We start from the raw sequence: 23,284 nt of genomic DNA on the forward strand, positions 1-23,284 counted from the left end.
TTGTGTGTGTCACCAAGGCCAGCCACGAGCGGGCTAGCCGTCTCTCTTTCTCTCTCTCTTTCTCTCTCTATCTCTCTCTGTCTTTCACACACACAGGTCCCCTGCTCATTCAAATCATTCAAAGTTTGCGTGCCACGTCATCGACTGTGTAATGGACTGACAGATTGCTATAACGTAGGATGTGGTTAACTGATAGGTAAAATACATATCCAGGCGTTGTAAGATTTGGAAGCCATCAGCATCGCCTGGGCAGAGGATCATGTCCATATCCTCTCTCTCTCTGTCTCTCTCGCTCTCTCTCTCTCTCTCTCTCTCTCTCTGTCGCTCTCTCTCTCTCTCCTCTCCCTCTCTCTCTCTCTCTCTCTCTCCTCTCCCTCTCTGTCTCTCTCTCTCTCTCCTCTCCCTCTCTCCCTCTCTCCCTCCCTCCCTCTCCCTCTCTCTCTCTCTCCCTCCCTCTCTCTCTCTCTCTCTCTCTCCCTCTCTCTCTCTCTCCTCTCCCTCTCTCTCTCTCTCTCTCTCTCTCCCTCCCTCTCTCTCTCCCTCCCTCTCTCCCTCCCTCTCTCTATTTCAATTCAATTCAAAGGGATTTATGGTCATGGGGAAACATATGTTAACGTTGCCAAAGCAAGTGAAATGGATAAAAAAAAGTGGATTTAACAATAAAAAGTGAACAGTAAATATTACACTCACAAAAGTCCCGAAAGACTAAAGACATGTCAAATGTCATATTATGTATATATACAGTGTTGTAATGATATGTAAATGGTTAAAGTACAAAAGGGAACATAAATTAACATAAAAATGGGTTGTATTTACAATGGTGTTTGTTCTTCACTGGTTGTTCTTCACCCTTTTTTTAATGGCAACAGGCCACAAGTCTTGCTGCTGTGATGTCACACTGTGATATTTCACCCAATAGATATGGGAGTTTATCAAAATTGGATTTGTTTTCGATTTTTTTGTGGGTCTGTGGCTCTCTCTCTCTCTCAATTAAATTCAAGGCAAGGGGCTTTATTGGCATGGTGTAACGACGTTCGTCTGTAGGAGGAGAAGCGGACCAAAAAGCAGCGTGGTGGTTATTCATGTTCTTTAATGGAAAACTGAACGATACATGAAATAACTCAAATCTACAAAACAACAAACGGAACGTGAAAACCTATACAGCCTATCCTGTGACAACAAACACAGTGACAGGAACAATCACCCACAAACACACAGTGAAACCCAGGCTACCTAAGTATGATTCTCAATCAGAGACAACTAATGACACCTGCCTCTGATTGAGAACCATACTAGGCCGAAAACATAGAAATGCCCCAAAACATAGAAAAACAAACATAGACTGCCCACCCAACTCACGCCCTGACCATACTAAATAAATACAAAACAACAGAAATAGAGGTCAGAACGTGACACATGGGAAACATATGTTAACATTACCAAAGTAAGTGAGGTAGATTGTATACTAATTCTCTCTCTCTCTCTCTCTCTCTCTCTCTCTCTCTCTCACTCTCTCTCTTTCTCTGTCTCTCTCTCTGTCTCTCTCTCTCTCTTAACGTTATTTTGCCCTTGCCATTTGAAACAATAACTAATTAATTGTATTAATGTATTGTGATTATGTCCATTATAAAACTGATTTGCTTCTCATAACACCTGTCCTCACATTATGGAAAGAAAATGTTTAATTCCTAATAAAAAAAAACATTTTTCGCATTTAAAATTGTCGTTTTGGTCATGCTGTAATCTGCTTCGTGTGTTTCATCATCATTAATCTGAACCATGCGCTACCTGCCTCAGGCTGGCCCTTTAAAGGCCACGTTTTAGCAGAAAACAGCTGCATGAGGCAATATTGCGCAATCCTCGCATGCATGTCACACATGAGCGGCTCCATCCGAACGGTGTCAGCACATTCTGGACGAACGGGGCTCGTTTCAACCGCGGTGTAAAATAACGCACGCAGATGCACTTTGCTCAGACCACAGGCTATATCTTTAACAGGCCTTTATGTACGTACAACATACTCTTATTTTTTCTTCCACATGGATGGATGACTCAATATCGCCTTATCGCCTCCTCTGAATGATTGACATATCACCAGATCGGTTCATCGACAGTCAAGGTCTGGTTATACGGTAAGGGAAATCCTAACATAACGCGTCAGATAGCAGACACCGAAGACCCCCATTGTTAACCAGATGATTATTCATGCGTTATTGTTGTCCACCCCTCCCTTATTCCGCGCATCAGTATTGTCAGTTCTGCACCTTATGGATGTGGAAAGCCAACTCTTCCACGCGCATTATGGCCAACACTCAACAACAAGTTTCCATTAGTCTGCCAGTGATAACACTCAACATACCATCGGCTGATAATTGATGCTGTTAGGATCACTAACTACTAACAGTAATAGTTAGCCCTTTTTACCCCAATATACATATATATTTTTTTTAACCAACAAACATGGACACCAAAGGTAAGAATTACATGGTTTCCATCCTCTATCGACTGTAAATAACAGTGTGGGTTTATTCAATGTGGTTGACATTTTCTGGTCAGATGTTAATAATACTTACAAGGTTATTTTGGCCCAACATGTGTTCTGTGTTTAGTATATTCAAGCAAATGATTGAAGTAATGCTAACTGCTGTAGAGTTCTGGAGTGTTTCTATTGTATATTCTTGTTTACTCCTGGATGAAACATTGATTGTAGGGCTAGTTGGCTACTAATCGAGATTGCTGCTGCAGTTTTATTCCCTGGTTACCCCAAACTCCTTTCTCCGGCCAAACGCTATGAACCGGAACGATAGAGCCTCGGAATAATTCCGTTTGAGTCGTCAGGCAGTTATAGTGATTTAGGAATGATTATGACCTGTTATGTGACCGTTATATAACCTGTTAGCAGTAGTTGTGATTGTTGTTATTTCAGGTTCATATTGCTTTTAGGTCTTTGGGGTTGTGGTGGTAGTATATGACATTTTCATTGAGTTGGCATTCTTTACAAAACAGTGGTTGATTTCTACAATATTTTGTTCCAGTGATTGAGTTCTGGAGAGTAATACCTCTTGTTGTTGCTCTCATTCTATAGTAACCCTACAGTATCAAACTCACTTTACCACACCCTGTAGTCTACAATAGCTTTAAAATAGAATAGCATAGAATAACATAGCATAGCATATAATAACATAGCATCAAATAGAATAGCATAGATTATAATAACATTGCATATAATAACATAGAATATAATAACATGGCATAGAATAGAATATAATAACGTATAATAACATATAATAGAATAGAATATAAAATAATAGCATAGGATAGAATAGCATAGAGTATAATAACATAGCATATAATAACATAGCATAGAATAGCATATAATATAATACAATAACATAGCATAGAAAATAATCACATATCATAGAATATAATAACGTACCATAGAATAACATAGAATATAATAACATAGCATAGAATAGAATAGCAAAGAATAGCATAGAATAGCATAGAATATAATAGAATAACATATCATAGAATAACATAGCATAGAAAATAATCACATATCATAGAATATAATAACGTACCATAGAATAACATAGAATATAATAACATAGCATAGAATAGAATAGCAAAGAATAGCATAGAATATAATAGAATAACATATCATAGAATAACATAGCATAGAAAATAACTACATATCATAGAATATAATAATATATCATAGAATAAGATAGAATAGAATCACATAGCATAGAATAACATAGAATAGCATAGAACAGAATAACATAGCATAGAATAACATAGCATGGAAAACATAACATAGAATAGCATAGCATAGAATAACATAGCATAGAATGACATGGAATAGAATAGAATAACATAGCATATAATATAATATTATAGCATTGAATATAATAGAATAGCATAGAATAGAAAAACGTGGCATAGAATGACCGAATAGAATAGCATAGAATAACATAGCATAGAATAGAATGGCAATTCCTAGCAAAATAACACACAGACTGGGTACATACAAATACAGTATGTTGTTGTTGGTGTTATTGTTATTGTGTACTTGTCCAGCAGTTTGCTTTAGTTCTTCTCTCCACTCTGAGTAAAGAGGAGTACGATGACAGAATTCTGGAAGGAGCACAGCCATCAGGCCACGGTTGAAGAAATGATGTTGGACTCTCATGCCCAGGAGCTGACCCAGCAAGAACTGCCTGAGATCCTCTCCCTGCTGCCCAGCCTTTCCGGACAGAGGGTCCTAGAGCTGGGCGCCGGCATCGGGTCAGTGGGTCTATTGAACTATATCTATAAAACAACTGACCCGATAGACCGTTAATAACAACAAGCATATACTGTGTCATGATCTCTGTAGAGCCATGAGGTTTAACTGACCATGTGACCTGATAGGTAAAACTCCCTGGCCATGGGCTACGATGGGAACCTGTGTTTTTCCTGGTCAGGTGACATTGACTCTTGATGGCAGTTTGACCCGCGCTGTCTGATGTGGAGGTGTTTGCCCCTTTGTGTTTGTGTGTTTGGTCTCTTCCAGTAGGTACACCAGCCACCTGTTGACCCAGGCCAGTCACGTGACAGCGGTCGACTTCATGGAGAGCTTCGTGGAGAAGAACAGACAGGACAACAGTCACCATGGCAACGCCTCCTTCCTCCAGGCAGACGTCACCAAGCTGGACTTCCCCAAAAACAGGTCTGCTGGTTGATAGGATGTGTATAAAAAATTATATTATAATAATATATTATAAAAGAGGTTTACATAGTTTACCACAGTTACCAAAATCTTCTGTAATTTTGGTAATTAACAGGTAAATCTATGGCAATTTGGAAAAAATGTATTAATATATATAATCTGTGGCTGTATTGTCAATGCGTTTCTAGTGGGTGGACCAAATGGTTAAAGAGAAGATTAATGAAAGAACTCTGCAACTCTTCCTACTGTTGACTTGTTTCATAACTGCCACCAGTTTGACCCCCAAAACATTGACAACAAACACATAGTGACATAGTAAATATACATAGTGACATAGTAAAATATACATAGTGACATAGTAAAATATACATAGTGACATAGTAAAATATACATAATGACATAGTAAAATATACATAATGACATAGTAAAATATACATAATGACATCGTAAAATATACATAATGACATAGTAAAATATACATAGTGACATAGTAAAATATACATAATGACATAGTAAAATATACATAGTGACATAGTAAAATATACATAATGACATAGTAAAATATACATAGTGACATAATAAAATATACATAGTGACATAGTAAAATATACATAGTGACAGTAAAATATACATAATGACATAGTAAAATATACATATTGACATAGTAAAATATACATAGTAAAATATACATAGTGACATAGTAAAATATACATAGTGACGTAGTAAAATATACATAATGACATAGTAAAATATACATAGTGACATAGTAAAATATACATAGTAAAATATACATAGTGACATAGTAAAATATACATAGTGACGTAGTAAAATATACATAATGACATAGTAAAATATACATAGTGACGTAGTAAAATATACATAGTGACATAGTAAAATATACATAGTGACGTAGTAAAATATACATAATGACATAGTAAAATATACATAGTGACATAATAAATACAAGAGTGTGAAAAAAATGTCAAGGATGTGTCATGCTGAAACCCTCATATTAAACAAAAATTGTATTCACTAAGTTGATGGTATATATTTTAGATAATGTTTTACAGCTTTGCCATACTATTGATTATTTTTAAATAAATGTATATATTTCCATGTGATAAGGCCACACAGAGGGCCAGAGATCATTACAGACACCTGTGATAATCTGTAGCACCAAAAAAGGACACTAGATTTAATCTTCTAAGATTCCATTTATTTATCGATAGATACCAAAATTCTGTCAGGTTATTGGTAAACGTCGAAAGTTACTGGTAAACTTTGCTCTCTTTGCACCTCTAGGTCTGCGTCTCAGTATAAATTCTCTGTTGGGATTTTTGGGTGTTTTGTTGGCTCCCGAGTGGCGCAGCGGTCTAAGGCACTGCATCTCAGTACAAAAGGTGTCACTATACTACCTGGTTTGAATCCAGGCTGTATCACATCCGGCCGTGATTGGGAGTCCCATAGGGCGGTGCACATTTGGCCCAGCGTCGTCTGGGTTTGGCCGTCATTGTAAATAAGAATAGGAACTGACTTGCCTAGTTAAATAAAGGTCAGAGCGTCGTCTGGGTTTGGCCGTCATTGTAAATAAGAATAGGAACTGACTTGCCTAGTTAAATAAAGGTCAGGCCGGGAGAAATATTTTGGAAACACTCAATTACTCAATCTCTTGGAACTGAAAACACTAATACGAGGTAACAAATTAGTTCTGTGTTCCAAATGGTGCCCTATTGCTCAGGTAGTGGACTACTATTGACCAGGACACATTGGGTAGTGCACTACTGTTGACCAGGGCCCATAGGGTAGTGTACTACTGTAGACCAGGGCCCGTAGGGCAGTGTACTACTGTAGACCAGGGCCCATAAGGTAACCAGGACCTATAGGGCTCTAAAGTAGTGCACTATAAAGGGATTACTGTGCCATTTTTGACACAGGCGTTGCCTAAAGCCGATGGGTATAATGCATTGCTACTTGCTATAAACTTTGATACCTCTATAACGTCCAGACTTATGATGTTATTCTGATGTGTACCCCCCCCCCCCCCCCCCCCTTCATCAGTTATGGTGTTATTCAGATGTGTACCCCACCCCCCCATCAGTTATGGTGTTATTATGATGTGTACCCCCCTCCCCCCCATCAGTTATGGTGTTATTCTGATGTGTACCCCCCTCCCCCCCATCAGTTATGGTGTTATTCTGATGTGTACCTCCCCATCAGTTTTGACATCATCTTCTCCAACTGGCTGCTGATGTATCTGAGTGACGAGGAGCTGAGGTCACTAACAGAGAGGATGCTGGGATGGCTCCGCCTCGGAGGATACCTGTTTTTCAGGGAGTCCTGCAACCACCAATCAGGTACGAGCTTTAATATCACCTGAATATCTATTGTGAGTCTTACAGTAATGACCCTCCTGTAGAGCTGAGAGGTTGCTGTCTAATGAATCCCTAGACCCTCCTGTAGAGCTGAGAGGTTACTGTCTAATGAATCCTTATACCCTTCTGTAGAGATGAGAGGTTGATAGGGGGAAGCAACATGGTGATATACACTGCTCAAAAAAATAAAGGGAAAACTAAAGTAACACATCCTAGATCTGAATGAATGAAATATTCTTATTAAATACTTTTTTATTTACATAGTTGAATGTGCTGACAACAAAATCACACAAAAATTATCAATGGAAATCAAATTTATCAACCCATGGAGGTCTGAATTTGGAGTCACACTCAAAATTAAAGTGGAAAACCACACTACAGGCTGATCCAACTTTGATGTAATGTCCTTAAAACAAGTCAAAATGAGGCTCAGTAGTGTGTGGCCTCCACGTGCCTGTATGACCTCCCTACAACGCCTGGGCATGCTCCTGATGAGGTGGCGGATGGTCTCCTGAGGGATCTCCTCCCAGACCTGGACTAAAGCACCCGCCAACTCCTGGACAGTCTGTGGTGCAACGTGGCGTTGGTGGATGGAGCGAGACATGATGTCCCAGATGTGCTCAATTGGATTCAGGTCTGGGGAACGGGTGGGCCAGTCCATAGCAATGCCTTCCTCTTGCAGGAACTGCTGACTCACTCCAGCCACATGAGGTCTAGCATTGTCTTGCATTAGGAGGAACCCAGGGCCAACCGAGCCAGCATATGGTCTCACTTAGGATCTCATCTCGGTACCTAATGGCAGTCAGGCTACCTCTGGCGAGCACATGGAGGGCTGTGCGGCCCCCCAAAGAAATGCCACCCCACACCATGACTGACCCACCGGCAAACCGGTCATGCTGGAGGATGTTGCAGGCAGCAAAACGTTCTCCACAGCGTCTCCAAACTCTGTCACGTCTGTAACATGTGCTCAGTGTGAACCTGCTTTCATCTGTGAAGAGCACAGGGCGCCAATGGCGAATTTGCCAATCTTGGTGTTCTCTGGCAAATGCCAAATGTCCTGCACGGTGTTGGGCTGTAAGCACAACCCCCACCTGTGGACGTCGGGCCCTCATACCACCCTCATGGAGTCTGTTTCTGACCGTTTGAGCAGACACATGCACATTTGTGGCCTGCTGGAGGTCATTTTGCAGGGTTCTGGCAGTGCTCCTCCTGCTCCTCCTTGCACAAAGGCGGAGGTAGCGGTCCTGCTGCTGGGTTGTTGCCCTCCTACGGCCTCCTCCACGTCTCCTGATGTACTGGCCTGTCTCCTGGTAGCGCCTCCATGCTCTTGACACTACGCTGACAGACACAGCAAACCTTCTTGCCACAGCTCGCATTGATGTGCCATCCTGGATGAGCTGCACTACCTGAGCCACTTGTGTAGGTTGTAGACTCCGTCTCATGCTACCACTAGAGTGAAAGCACCGCCAGCATTCAAAAGTGACCAAAACATCAGCCAGGAAGCATAGGAACTGAGAAGTGGTCTGTGGTCACCACCTGCAGAACCACTCATTTATTGGGGGTGTCTTGCTAATTGCCTATAATTTCCACCTGTTGTCTATTCCATTTGCACAACAGCATGTGAAATGTATTGTCAATCAGTGTTGCTTCCTAAGTGGACAGTTTGATTTCACAGAAGTGTGATTGACTTGGAGTTACATTGTGTTGTTTCAGTGTTCCCTTTATTTTTTTGGGCAGTGTATCTACCCAGATACTCCTCTCATCCTGTCGTCCTCTCATAATTTAATACCTTACTAAACAGATCCCTATTCAGTCCACTTTCACCTTCATGAGTCAGACTATCTGTCGTGAAATTAAGCCTACTAGAGAGCGTGTGCACTCAGGAGGGAAGCTAAAGTCATTCACATCACACACATTCATAGAAAATTGCAAAGAAAATCGTATTGGAATCGTGGTAGTTTCCTACATGGTCACTTTTATGATTATGAACAGACTATGTAAGTAGTGAGTGGAGTTATAAACAGACTATATAAGTATTGAGTGGAGTTACAAAAATACTATTTGCAATGAAAATCGTATTGGATTCGCGGAAGCGCCGTAATGCTGATTAGCGTATTAGCACAATTTGGGCCTACCACCACAACAAACCTAGTTAGCGTTGCTAGCTAACGACTCAGAATAAAGACCAAACTTACCTCTGAATGTGTCAATTGTCAAGAACTGACCCAGACAATCGCTGAATTGGAGGGTAGAGTGTCTATTCTTCATCAGATTAAAGGAGATGAACAGCTGATCGACTCTTTTCTTGAGTCTGCCAAAAACGTGGCGAACGAAGCCACTTGCCCATGGCTTGTCACCGCGGCCTCGGCCTCGGAGGAGTCTGCAGCTGTGAGACGTGCTTTGATCCCGCTAGAAGAGCCCTGGTCATTACCGGGAGCTACACTCAAGCACCCGGTCTGTTCCACTCCCTCTGCTCCACCTCAGGAGCCATGGATTACTGTACGGAAACCAAAAAACCTTGGCAGGAAAACGCCAAGGCAAGGTGATGCCTTGGATTTGGGAAACAGATACCGGGTATCGGAAGAGTCTGAGATTTCTGGCTCTGGCCCCAAAAGAACAAACAACTTTGCCCGGAAGCAAGTGATACCCCTGCCATTTAAACAATTTACAACGAAACAGCTCTACAATTAGCCCCAAACAACTTTCTAGGAGGAAGATAACTCAAGAGAGACACAACTTAAAAAATTTACCAAGCAGTCCTTATTGTGGGCTCATCTATGATCCAAAATGTTATTAGGAAAGCAGAGACCGTCTGTTACCCAGGTGCCCAGATCCAAGACATTGACTGTATGATCCAGCTACTCATTAGTGAACAACCGACTGCTTCAGGTATCACTGTCCATGTCAAATGATATTAAACAGGAAACTGAGTAACTTAAAAATGACTTTAAATCCCTGATTCATACTCTACTTAAATGAGGTAAACAATGCATTGTTTCAGGTCCACTCCCATCGCCACGCTCTACTGATAATCATTTCAGTTGCATACGCCAGCTACATATCTGGCTTAAAGGCTATTGTTGTTCAATAAACATACAACATGTGGACAATTTTACAGCTTTTCTACATCGACCAAATGTATTTCTCCGGGATGTTTTACATCTGAATAGGTACAAGCAATTGGTCGTTTCCCCATCAGACTATACTCATTGCTCCCCCCCACAGCTTTAAATAGCTCTACAGGTGCTGCTACCATGGATGAAACTTTTGATGGATTTATGTTATTGTTACACTATTGTCAAGGTACCGTGTTGCCACTTCCTCGTACAGGTATTGTTAGAAGTAATCTCGTCTCCATCCAACTCAGGCCTGTCAGTAGTTACACGAGGAAGCGTCACTCATCTAATATTACCTTGAATGCTCCATCTGATATGAGCTCTCGAAATAGTGGCCTTGGATTTATTCATTTGAATGCTAGAAGCTTGATCCTAAAAGCAGGTTCACTCTAGTTTGTTCTTTCCAATGCATCAAATAATTCTCTTTTTGTTTTCTCATGAATCGTGCTGCTGTCTTGGGACTCTGTGGGGTCTGTTTGTGTTTGTGAACAGAGCCCCAGGACCAGCTTGCTTAGGGGGCTCTCCTCCAGGTTCATCTTTCTGTAGGTGTTGGCTTTGTTATGGAAGGTTTGGGAATCGCTTCCTCTTAGGTGGTTGTAGAAACATCTCTTTTCTGGATTTTGATCATTAGCGGGTATCGGCCTAATTCTGCTCTGCGTACATTATTTGGTGTTCTACGTTGTACACATTGGATATTTTTGCAGAATTCTGAATGCAGAGTCTCAATTTGGTGTTTGTCCCATTTTGTGAATTATTGGTTGCACCAGATCATCAGCAAACAGTAGACATTTGACTTCAGATTCTAGTAGGGTGAGGCCGGGTGCTGCAGACTATTCTAGTGCCCGCGCCAATTCGTTGCTATATATGTTGAAGAGGGTGGGGCTTAAGCTGCATCCCTGTCTCACCCCCTGTGGAAAGAAATGTGTTTTTTTGCTAATTTTAACCGCACACTTGTTGTTTGTGTACATGGATTTTATAATGTTGTATGTTTTTCCCACAAGACCACTTTCCATCAATTTGTATAGCAGGCTCTCATGCGAAATTGAGTCTAAAGCTTTTTTGAAATCAATAAAGCATGAGAAGACTTTGCAGAGGACTTTCCCAACGTTGGTGTTGACGCATGTCCCACTGTAGTTATTGGGGTCAAATTTGCCCAAGGACTGATCATTGGGCTGATCAGTCCTTGGTTCCAAGTATTGGGAAATATGCCAGAGCTGAGGATGATGTTAAAGAGTTTAAGTATAGCCAATTGGAATTTGTGGTCTGTATATTTGATAATTTCATTGAGGAGACCATCAACACCACAGGCCTTTTTGGGTTGTAGGGTTTGTATTTTGTCCTGTAATTCATTCAATGTAATTGGAGAATCCAGTTGGTTCTGATAGTCTTTAATAGTTGAGTCTAATATTTGTATTTCATCATGTATATGTGTTTATTGTTTGTTGTTTGTTCTTTGTTATAGAGACAAAATGATTGGAGAAGTGGTTTACCCATACATCTCCGTTTTGGATCGATAACTTCGTGTTGTTGTTTGTTTAGAGTTTTCCAATTTTCCCAGAAGTGGTTGTCTATGGATTCTTCCATGACGTTGAGCTGATTTCTGATGTGCTGTTCCTTCTTTCTCCGTAGTGTATTTCTGTATTGTTTTAGTTTATTTTGTTTTAGTGATTCACCATAGTGAAGGCTTTCCGGATCTCTATGTTTTTGGTTGTTCAGATTTCTCAATTTCTTTCTTAGGTTTTTGCATTCTTCATCAAACCATTTATCATTGTTGTTCATTTTCTTAGGTTGTCTGCTTAACATTTTTTGATTTGATGGGAAAGCTGAGAGGTCAGATATACTGTTTTGGTTTTCTACTGTCAAGTTTACACCTTCACTATTACAGTGAAACATTTTGTCCAGGAATACCATAGGAGTCCCCTCGACACCTACCATTGGCTATATACATACCCAGCGTCTAACAGAGCTGCAGGAGTTGTGACCCGTTTTTGTTGGTTATGTTGTTGTAGTTGTGTCTGGAGGGGAATATGGGGGAGGGAATGCTGTCACCTCTAGGTACGTGTTTGTCCCCCTGTGTGCTGAGGCTGTCAGGTTCTGTCATTTAGGTCGCCACAGACCTAGTACATGTCCCTGGGGCTGGAAATTGTTGATCTCCCCCTCTAGGATGGAGAAGCTGTCTTCATTAAAGTATGGGGATTCTATTAGGGGGATATAGGTAGCACACATGAGGACATGTTTCTCTGTTGATATCATTTCCTTATTAATTTTTAGCCAGATGTAAAATGTTCCAGTTTTGACTTATTTAAATAAAGTGGGTTATGTCTGCTCTATACCAAATAAGCATACCCCCTTCACACCTGGTAGTTTGGTGGATGGGACAACCAGCTCTCTGTAACCTAGTGGGCAACCAGTGGGTCCATCTCCTTTATCTCCGTCTCTCTCTCTCTCTCTCTCTCTCTCTCTCTCTCTCTCTCTCTCTGTCTCTCTCTCTCTCGCTGTCTCTCTCTCTCTCTCTCTCTCTCTCTCTCTCGCTGTCTCTCTCTCTCTCTCTCTCTCTCTCTCTGTCTCTCTCTCTCGCTTTCTCTCTCTCTCTCTCTCTCTCTGTCTCTCTCTCCAGGTGACTATAAGAGGACCTTTAACCCCACCCACTACAGATCGTCGGCCCACTACAGTCACCTGGTGACAACAACACTGCGGGAGGAGTCAGAGGGGGCGGAAAAGCAGGTGTTTGGCTTTGACATCGTGCTCAATAAAATCGTGCAGACATACATCAAGGTAGGTTGCTCTATTGCTACTGATTGTGTTGTGTCTCAATTAATGTAATGTCAGGCTGTTTGCTGTAGCCTGCTGTCTCTCTCTCTCTCTGTGTGTGTGTGTGTGTGTGTGTGTGTGTGTGTGTGTGTGTGTGTGTGTGTGTGTGTGTGTGTGTGTGTGTGTGTGTGTGTGTGTGTGTGTGTGTGTGTGTGTGTGTGTGTGTGTGTGTGTGTGATATTACTCTCCTCATATCTTCCCCTCTTCAGATGAAGAACAACCAGAACCAGGTGTGTTGGCTGTTGGAGAAGGTGGGTCGGGACACCGCCTGTCAAGAAGGCTTCAGAACCTTCCAGCAGTTCCTGGACAACCAGCAGTACACACGCAAAGGCATCCTGCGATACGAGAAGATGTTTGGGGCAGGATACGTCAGCACTGGGGGACCCAGCACTACCAAGGTAGGGAGTCCTGCACACACTCACACGGGCATACACACACTCACGCATGCACACAGCCAACATAGGTTGGGTCATCAAGACCCAGAGTAGAAAGGTTTGTGTTTTTCCTATGGACAGATGGATGTGTGAACCACGACAAAGTTGAATAAAAATCACTGAACCATGAAAGGACAACACACAGGATAGGTTGTGTAGTTACTGTTTAGACTGGGTTTACACAGACTGTTGAAACATGGTTACTGTTTAGACTGGGTTTACACAGACTGCCACGGTACTGTGCTCTTTTCGCCTTCTCTATATCCAAATACCAAACGTGTTTGTAGTTATTATTGGGATGGACTTGACACTTTCTGTATTTAAAAAAAAATAATCTTTGTGGTTAAAAAAGGAGTTTGTTGACCTGCTGAACTTGAAGCCTGGGATGAAGGTGCTGGATGTGGGGTGTGGCATTGGTGGTGGAAACTTCTACATGGCAAAGGTCAGCCCCCAGTGACATTTAGTATGTAGGAGAAATGGTCCAGTCCACTATAAACACATTCACATTAGAAACGTGACATTTAGTATGTAGGAGAAATGGTCCAGTCCACTATAAACACATTCACATTAGAAACGTGACATTTAGTATCTAGGAGAAATGGTCCAGTCCACTATAAACACATTCACATTAGAAACGTGACATTTAGTATCTAGGAGAAATGGTCCAGTCCACTATAAACACATTCACATTAGAAACGTGACATTCAGTATCTAGGAGAAATGGTCCAGTCCACTATATACATATCCACATTAGAAACAATAGGATCGGGTTAGGTCATATATCCCAATGATGATTATGATGATGACGATGATGTTCTGCAGGCCTTCGGCGTGGAGGTGCTGGGCCTGGACCTGTCAGCCAACATGGTGGATATCGCCATAGAGAGGGCCATGGAGGAGAAGCTTCCATCGGTGAGTCTGATTGGTCCCCATCATCAGTTGAATAAGGTCATGTTGTTGCTCTCATCTGGAACTTGAACCTAAGGTTATAGAGTTACTAGGTCAACAATGAGAAACATACTAGGTTATAGAGTTACTTGGTTTACAATGAGAAAAATACTAGGTTATAGAGTTACTTGGTTTACAATGAGAAACATACTAGGTTAGAGTTACTAGGTCTACAATGAGAAACATACTAGGTTATAGAGTTGATAGGTCAACAATGAGAAACATACTAGGTTAGAGTTGATAGGTCAACAATGAGAAACATACTAGGTTAGAGTTGATAGGTCAACAATGAGAAACATACTAGGTTATAGAGTTACTGGGTTTACAATGAGAAACATACTAGGTTATAGAGTTACTGGGTCAACAATGAGAAACATACTAGGTTAGAGTTGATAGGTCAACAATGAGAAACATACTAGGTTATAGAGTTACTGGGTCTACAGTGAGAAACATACTAGGTTAGAGTTGATAGGTCTACAATGAGAAACATACTAGGTTATAGAGTTACTAGGTCTACAATGAGAAACATACTAGGTTAAAGTTGATAGGTCTACAATGAGAAACATACTAGGTTAGAGTTGATAGGTCTACAATGAGAAACATACTAGGTTAAAGTTGATAGGTCTACAATGAGAAACATACTAGGTTATAGAGTTGATAGGTCAACAATGAGAAACATACTAGGTTAGGGTTGATAGGTCAACAATGAGAAACATTCTAGGTTAGAGTTGATAGGTCAACAATGAGAAACATACTAGGTTAGAGTTGATAGGTCAACAATGAGAAACATACTAGGTTATAGAGTTACTAGGTCTACAATGAGAAACATACTAGGTTAGAGTTGATAGGTCAACAATGAGAAACATACTAGGTTATAGAGTTACTGGGTTTACAATGAGAAACATACTAGGTTATAGAGTTACTGGGTCTACAATGAGAAACATACTAGGTTAGAGTTGATAGGTCAACAATGAGAAACATACTAGGTTATAGAGTTACTAGGTCTACAATGAGAAACATACTAGGTTAGAGTTGATAGGTCTACAATGAGAAACATACTAGGTTATAGAGTTGATAGGTCAACAATGAGAAACATACTAGGTTAGGGTTGATAGGTCAACAATGAGAAACATTCTAGGTTAGAGTTGATAGGTCAACAATGAGAAACATACTAGGTTAGAGTTGATAGGTCAACAATGAGAAACATACTAGGTTATAGAGTTACTAGGTCTACAATGAGAAACATACTAGGTTAGAGTTGATAGGTCAACAATGAGAAACATACTAGGTTAGGGTTGATAGGTCAACAATGAGAAACATACTAGGTTAGGGTTGATAGGTCAACAATGAGAAACATACTAGGTTAGGGTTGATAGGTCAACAATGAGAAACATACTAGGTTAGGGTTGATAGGTCAACAATGAGAAACATACTAGGTTAGGGTTGATAGGTCAACAATGAGAAACATACTAGGTTAGGGTTGATAGGTCAACAATGAGAAACATACTAGGTTAGGGTTGATAGGTCAACAATGAGAAACATACTAGGTTAGGGTTGATAGGTCAACAATGAGAAACATACTAGGTTAGGGTTGATAGGTCAACAATGAGAAACATACTAGGTTATAGAGTTGATAGGTCAACAATGAGAAACATACTAGGTTATAGAGTTACTGGGTTTACAATGAGAAACATACTAGGTTATAGAGTTACTAGGTCTACAATGAGAAACATACTAGGTTAGAGTTGATAGGTCAACAATGAGAAACATACTAGGTTATAGAGTTACTGGGTTTACAATGAGAAACATACTAGGTTATAGAGTTACTGGGTCTACAATGAGAAACATACTAGGTTAGAGTTGATAGGTCAACAATGAGAAACATACTAGGTTATAGAGTTACTAGGTCTACAATGAGAAACATACTAGGTTAGAGTTGATAGGTCTACAATGAGAAACATACTAGGTTATAGAGTTGATAGGTCAACAATGAGAAACATACTAGGTTAGGGTTGATAGGTCAACAATGAGAAACATTCTAGGTTAGAGTTGATAGGTCAACAATGAGAAACATACTAGGTTAGAGTTGATAGGTCAACAATGAGAAACATACTAGGTTATAGAGTTACTAGGTCTACAATGAGAAACATACTAGGTTAGAGTTGATAGGTCAACAATGAGAAACATACTAGGTTAGGGTTGATAGGTCAACAATGAGAAACATACTAGGTTAGGGTTGATAGGTCAACAATGAGAAACATACTAGGTTAGGGTTGATAGGTCAACAATGAGAAACATACTAGGTTAGGGTTGATAGGTCAACAATGAGAAACATACTAGGTTAGGGTTGATAGGTCAACAATGAGAAACATACTAGGTTAGGGTTGATAGGTCAACAATGAGAAACATACTAGGTTAGGGTTGATAGGTCAACAATGAGAAACATACTAGGTTAGGGTTGATAGGTCAACAATGAGAAACATACTAGGTTAGGGTTGATAGGTCAACAATGAGAAACATACTAGGTTAGAGTTTCTGACAACATTTCTGTTGTCGTGAAAATGTTATGTTCTACATGTCTTGTTTTTATGGTCAAGTTAATTGAAATATATTGAAATGCATTAGCAGTCTTAGTTCAAGGTGTTTTAGTAACAGGTTCTGCCTGCCTATTCCTGCAGGTCCATTTCGAGGTGGCCGACGCCACTAAGAGAGAGTTCCCAGAAGGGTCGTTTGATGTGGTCTACAGTCGAGACACCATCCTGCACATCGACGACAAACTGGCACTGTTAAAACGCTTCCATGTGAGTGTGTGTGTACACACACACTCACACACACAACCGCACAACCACACACACCTTAACATCAATTCCAGACTGTATTATATTTTGCTGTCTGTTTTTACCAATCCAAAACGCTGTGTATCTTCCTCTTCAGTCGTGGTTGAAGCCCACTGGCCAGGTTCTGATCACTGACTACTGCTGTGGAGAGAAGCCCTGGACTCCTCAGTTCCAGGAGTACGTCAAACAGAGAGGTTACATTCTCTACACCCCACCAGAATACGGCAAGGTAGGCCCAATCATAAACCTGATAATACCCTGACAATATCACACTGACCTGACGTTTACCACATACGTTAAAATATCTTAGAATTGTCCTATGTAACTCCATGTACTGTGACTGTCTGTCTGCAGTTCCTCCAGCAGGCAGGTTTCTCTAACGTACGTGCTGAGGACAGGACAGCTCAGTTCACGCAGGTGATCCAGACAGAGCTGGAGAGAGCAGCAGCCATGAAAGACGAGTTCATTGAGGTAAATTGTGTACTCTCTTTCATTCTCTCTCTCTCTCTCACACAAACCGTTGTAATAGTATAGGATTTCTTTAACGCGTCGGACCAAAGGATTCACTTCAGATACCGGACAAGGAACAAATCCCCGTTAATTCTCATGAAGAAGAGACGGAGATATCGGGGTCGTAGGTCAGGGTACCTTGTAAGAATCCGACGGCGAGTGAGTAACCCGTACTATTAGCCAACGTGCAATCATTGGATAAGAAACGGGATGAGCTTGAATGGCATTGAGTAGTACACCACATCAATCACTGGCTTCATCACTAAGTGCAGTGACCGTACGTACGCACATACCTCAAAACAGTAATATCTTATGTTTCACCTAGTTGTGGCTGAACGACGACATGGATAATATAAAGCTGGCTGGCTTCCGTGTATCGGCTAGACAGAATAGCTATGTCTGGTAAGACAAAGGGTGGTGGTCTGTGTCTACTTGTCAATAACAGCTGGTGCACAAAATCAAATATTAAGGAAGTCTTGAGGTTTCGCACACCTGAGGTAGAGTGTCTCATGATAAGCTGTAGACCACACTATTTACCAACAGAGTTTTCATCTATATTTTTCGTAGTTGTCTATTTCCCACCACAAGCCGATGCTGGCACTAAGACCGCAATCAACAAGCTGTATAGGGACATAAGCAAACAGGAAAATGCTCATCCAGAGGCAGCGCTCCTAGTGGCCGGGGACTTTAATGCAGGGAAACTTAAATCCGTTTTACCTCTTTTCTACCAGCATGTTAAATGTGCAACCAGAGGGGGGAAAAAACTCTGGACCACCTTTCCTCCACACACAGAGATGCATACAAAGCTCTCTCTCAACCCTCCATTTGGCAAATTTGACCATAACTCTATCCTCCTGATTCCTGCTTACAAGCAAGTACCAGTAGACTCAATCAATACGGAAATTGTCAGATAACGCAGATGCTAAGCTACAGGACTGTTTTGATAGCACAGACTGGAATATGTTCTGGGACTATTCCGATGGCATTGAGTAGTACACCACATCAATCACTGGCTTCATCACTAAGTGCAGTGACCGTACGTACATACCTCAACCAGAAGCCGTGGATTACAGGCAACATCCGCACTGATCTAAAGGGTAGATCTGCTGCTTTCAAGGGGAGGGACTCTAACCTGGATGCTTATTTGAAACCCCGCTATTCCATCCAATGACCCATCAAACAGTTAAAGCGTCAATACAGGATTAAGATCAAATAGTACTACTCTGACACTCGTCGGATGTGGCAGGACTTGCAAACTATTACGTACTACAAAGGGAAGCACAGCCGTGACCTGCCCAGTGACACAAGCCTACCAGACGATCTAAATGACTTCTATGCGCGCTTCGAGGCATGCAACACTGAAGCATGCATGAGAGCACCAGCTGTTCCAGACAACTGTGTGATCACACTCTCCATAGCCAATGTGAGTAAGACCTTTAAACCACTCAACATTCATAAGGCCGCAGGGCCGGACGGATTACCAAGACGTGTACTCCGAGCATGCGCTGACCAACTGTTCAGAGGAAGGCCCTAAAAACTGCCAAAGACTCAAGCCACCCTAGTCATAGGGCAGGCGGTACCCAAGCAACACGTCTAGGTCCAAAAGGCGTCTTAACAGCTTCTACCCCCAAGCCATAAGACTCCCGAACAGCTAATCAAATGGCTACCCAGACTATTTCCATTGACCCCCCCCCCCCCCCCCCCCCCTCATTTTTATGCTGCTGCTGCTGTCTGTTTATTGTCTACAGTGGTTCTTCCTTTAAACATTTTGAGCTTATGCCCTGACTGTTTGTGGTATATGGTGGCAGATTGTGGTAAATCGCGTCATTCTGTCATTGCACCACACGACCACTAGGGGGAGTTAGAACGCTGATCTATACGTGGTATAAACTGTGGCACAAATTGACTTATCTTCTCCTCAATTAATGGAGGTGTTTTCAGTCTGAGAGTCTCTCTTCTCTGGCACTAGAGTCCTGCATCAGGCAACAACAACAAAATGAGCTGGCGGGATTTTTTAAAATAGGCAAGGTGGGCTTTTGGTTTCTCTATTTTTAGACAATATTAAACATGAACATCCAAACGACAATTGTGTTTTTCCGTCGCCCACATGAACTTTAAACATAAAGCATTTAGGCTGACATTTTGTTGATTTTAATACTACGGACAAATGTGTAACTCCCCCCCCATAGCATGGATTATTATAACCTAATGAAAACTAAAGTGAGTTTCTGAAACACGGAGTCCTTCTTTGCTGAGGTGAAGAAGAAACTGAATGAAAGAGAGTCCAGTGAGGATTTGTCAGAAAGCTGAGTGACTTACTCATGAATGGCTTTGGATCAAAAATAAAACAAGTAAACATTCTTTCTGAGCGTCTTTAATAAATACATGTTTTGACCTTTTTGACCAAGTTAATCTGCTCATGTTGTGTGTGTTCAATTATTTTTGACATTGTGGTTACAATGAACAACATTGTTAACTCACAAGCACATAATGAAAATTAAACATCTTATCTATGTTACCCAACTAATTCTGATTATTCCCCCACACTCAATATCACAGACCAGATTTGCCCCAAAATAAAAATGCATCAGGTATTATATGCATTGTTTTGATTTTGAGCGAATTCAATAATATATTTGTACCACTTTAGAAAGCTGTTTTATTTACAGTGGTGACGATGTGATGATGATGTTAATGATGGCAGCTGGAGTCATTTTGAAAACATGTTTTTCTACAAGTGTAGCAGGTCGTGAGCTCTGCAGACAATGTTTCCATGATGGACTATTAGCAGGACAATAGACTCTTCATACCTCCATTTATTTACAAAATGGTTGTTTAATAGCCTGGCTACTGTAGGTGTGAAAATCACTACTGCCTCTGCCTCTCTAGTACCCCTGAATATAGTCTCCACATTGACTCTGTACCGGTACCCCCTGTATATAGCCTCCACATTGACTCTGTACCGTAATACCCTGTATATAGTCTCCACATTGACTCTGTACCGGTACCCCCTGTATATAGCCTCCACATTGACTCTGTACCGGTACCCCCTGTATATAGCCTCCACATTGACTCTGTACCGGTACCCCCTGTATATAGCCTCCACATTGACTCTGTACCGGTACCCCCTGTATATAGCCTCCACATTGACTCTGTACCGGTACCCCCTGTATATAGCCTCCACATTGACTCTGTACTGGTACCCCCTGTATATAGCCTCCACATTGACTCTGTACCGGTACCCCCTGTATATAGCCTCCACATTGACTCTGTACCGGTACCCCCTGTATATAGCCTCCACATTGACTCTGTACCGGTACCCCCTGTATATAGCCTCCACATTGACTCTGTACTGATACCCCCTGTATATAGCCTCCACATTGACTCTGTACTGATACCCCCTGTATATAGCCTCCACATTGACTCTGTACCGGTACCCCCTGTATATAGCCTCCACATTGACTCTGTACTGGTACCCCCTGTATATAGCCTCCACATTGACTCTGTACCGGTACCCCCTGTATATAGCCTCCACATTGACTCTGTACTGGTACCCCCTGTATATAGCCTCCACATTGACTCTGTACCGGTACCCCCTGTATATAGCCTCCACATTGACTCTGTACTGGTACCCCCTGTATATAGCCTCCACATTGACTCTGTACTGGTACCCCCTGTATATAGCCTCCACATTGACTCTGTACTGGTACCCCCTGTATATAGCCTCCACATTGACTCTGTACCGGCACCTCCTGTATATAGCCTCCACATTGACTCTGTACCGGTACCCCCTGTATATAGCCTCCACATTGACTCTGTACTGGTACCCCCTGTATATAGCCTCCACATTGACTCTGTACCGGTACCCCCTGTATATTGCCTCGCTATTGTTGACTTTTTACACCTTTTCTCTCCCCAATTTCGTGATATCCAATTGGTAGTTAGTCTTCTCCCAGGTCTACTACACCTGTTGTATTCGGCGCAGGCGACAAATACAATTTGATTTGATTTTGACACTTCGTTGGACTGTTATTAAACCCATGTTATCCTTGTATCTTGGGTCTTTTCCCAGGAGTTCTCAGAGGAAGACTACCTGGCCATAGTGAACGGCTGGAGAGACAAACTAAAACGCTGCGACACTGGGGACCAACGCTGGGGTCTATTCCATGCAACAAGGAACTGAGAGAGAGATGGAGAGGAGAGAAGTATCCCTTCAGGGGGGAGGGTTCAGTGCCTGGTCCCAGCTCCACTGCTACCAGATCAACTAGAGGTGCTTACTAGACATCAGTAGCCTCTAGTCTGAGATGATCTTGTGGCACGTACAGATTGTGAAGTATTTGAAAAATGGTCGTTATCCAGGTACCAGTCTAACCGGTGTCTTTGGTTTGAAAGGCGAAAATGAACCTTTTTACCAAAGTAAATTTTATTAGACATTTTAACTTTGTGTAAATTCGACCCGACAATTTTTTTGTTATCAGATGTGAATGTGCATCATTTCCCAGTCTGTACTATCAACATACCATAGTTTGATAACTTTTACAAATAAAATGTTGAAAACACTCTGTTTGCCCTGGCTTGAATTGGTTTCTGTCTGTCCTTGTTGCTGCCTCATTGTTCTGTCTTCATGGCAAATGAGGAAGTAAAAAGAGGTAGGCTAAGATACAAATCTAATGTGCAGTATATTTAATAGCAGGATTCTATTGTGAATTATTAAGCCTGTTACGTTACACTGTGTTCCCAACTTCTAAAGGTATATACCATGGTCACCATTATCACCATGGTCACCATAATCACCATGGTCACTATTATCACCATGGTCACCATAATCACCATGGTCACTATTATCACCATGGTCACCATTATCACCATGGTCACCATTATCACCATGGTCACCATTATCACCATGGTCACCATTATCACCATGGTCACCATTATGACCATGTCCACCATTATCACCATGGTCACCATTATGACCATGTCCACCATTATCACCATGGTCACCATTATCACCATTATCGCCATGTCACCATGAGCCCCATTATCACCATGTCACCATGGTCACCATTATGACAATGTCCACCATTGAAAAAGTCTTGAAAACTTGATTGCTGACATGCAACACATTTTGGTACTAACAGAAGGCTCCTTAACAACCCCCAAGCCATAAGACTGCTGAACAATTAATCAACTGGCCCCCCGGACCATTTACATTGACGCCCCCCCCCCCCCCCCCCCCCCTTTGTTTTTACACTTATCCAGTGAAGGTCCATGCTGCAGCTGAACAGCCCAGTCGGAGACCACCTCTGTATTCCACCTTTAACAGATTCAAATATCATTTAAAAATATCATTGTTCATTTTGGAGAGTTTCAGGCAGACACACTTTTACCACAGAATTTAAGTGAACAAAACTACTGATTGTTAAAGATTCCTGGACTCTTTATTTAATCCTGATACACCTGAACCAAAAATAAAACACTATGGTAAAACCCTCTCTATTTCCCTCTCCCCTCTCTATTTCTCTCTCCCCTCTCTATTTATATCTCA

General features: G+C 41.5%; 1 protein-coding gene across 5 annotated transcripts; it reads left to right on the forward strand.

Annotated features, from left to right (window-relative positions):
- The first annotated feature begins 1,854 nt into the window (after nt 1-1,854).
- LOC110504479 (phosphoethanolamine N-methyltransferase 3) lies at nt 1,855-22,312 on the forward strand. 5 transcript variants are annotated; one of them, XM_036970135.1, is made up of 12 exons: nt 1,855-2,132; nt 4,118-4,287; nt 4,556-4,711; nt 6,929-7,065; nt 12,817-12,974; nt 13,220-13,408; nt 13,797-13,886; nt 14,267-14,356; nt 17,071-17,193; nt 17,327-17,458; nt 17,584-17,700; nt 21,812-22,312. In XM_036970135.1, exons 2-12 carry the CDS (start codon nt 4,127-4,129, stop codon nt 21,920-21,922), a joined length of 1,464 nt encoding a protein of 487 aa, XP_036826030.1. In that variant the 5' UTR covers nt 1,855-2,132; nt 4,118-4,126; the 3' UTR covers nt 21,923-22,312. The 5 variants fall into 5 exon arrangements, with proteins under 5 accessions (XP_036826030.1, XP_036826033.1, XP_036826031.1 ...); XM_036970138.1 differs by having other exon boundaries at nt 4,559-4,711; XM_036970136.1 differs by having other exon boundaries at nt 1,961-2,132; nt 4,113-4,287.
- The last annotated feature ends 972 nt before the right edge of the window (nt 22,313-23,284 follow it).

The sequence above is a fragment of the Oncorhynchus mykiss genome, chromosome 31 (genome assembly GCF_013265735.2).
Source record: "Oncorhynchus mykiss isolate Arlee chromosome 31, USDA_OmykA_1.1, whole genome shotgun sequence".
NCBI classification, from domain to species: domain Eukaryota; kingdom Metazoa; phylum Chordata; class Actinopteri; order Salmoniformes; family Salmonidae; genus Oncorhynchus; species Oncorhynchus mykiss.

What these genes read in the sequence shown, in the direction of transcription:
- LOC110504479 (XM_036970134.1), top strand. An exon ending in TCGTGCAGACATACATCAAG is followed by an intron (nt 12,975 to 13,219) that starts GTAGGTTGCTCT and finishes TCCCCTCTTCAG; the next exon opens with ATGAAGAACAACCAGAACCA. An exon ending in CACTGTTAAAACGCTTCCAT is followed by an intron (nt 17,194 to 17,326) that starts GTGAGTGTGTGT and finishes CTTCCTCTTCAG; the next exon opens with TCGTGGTTGAAGCCCACTGG.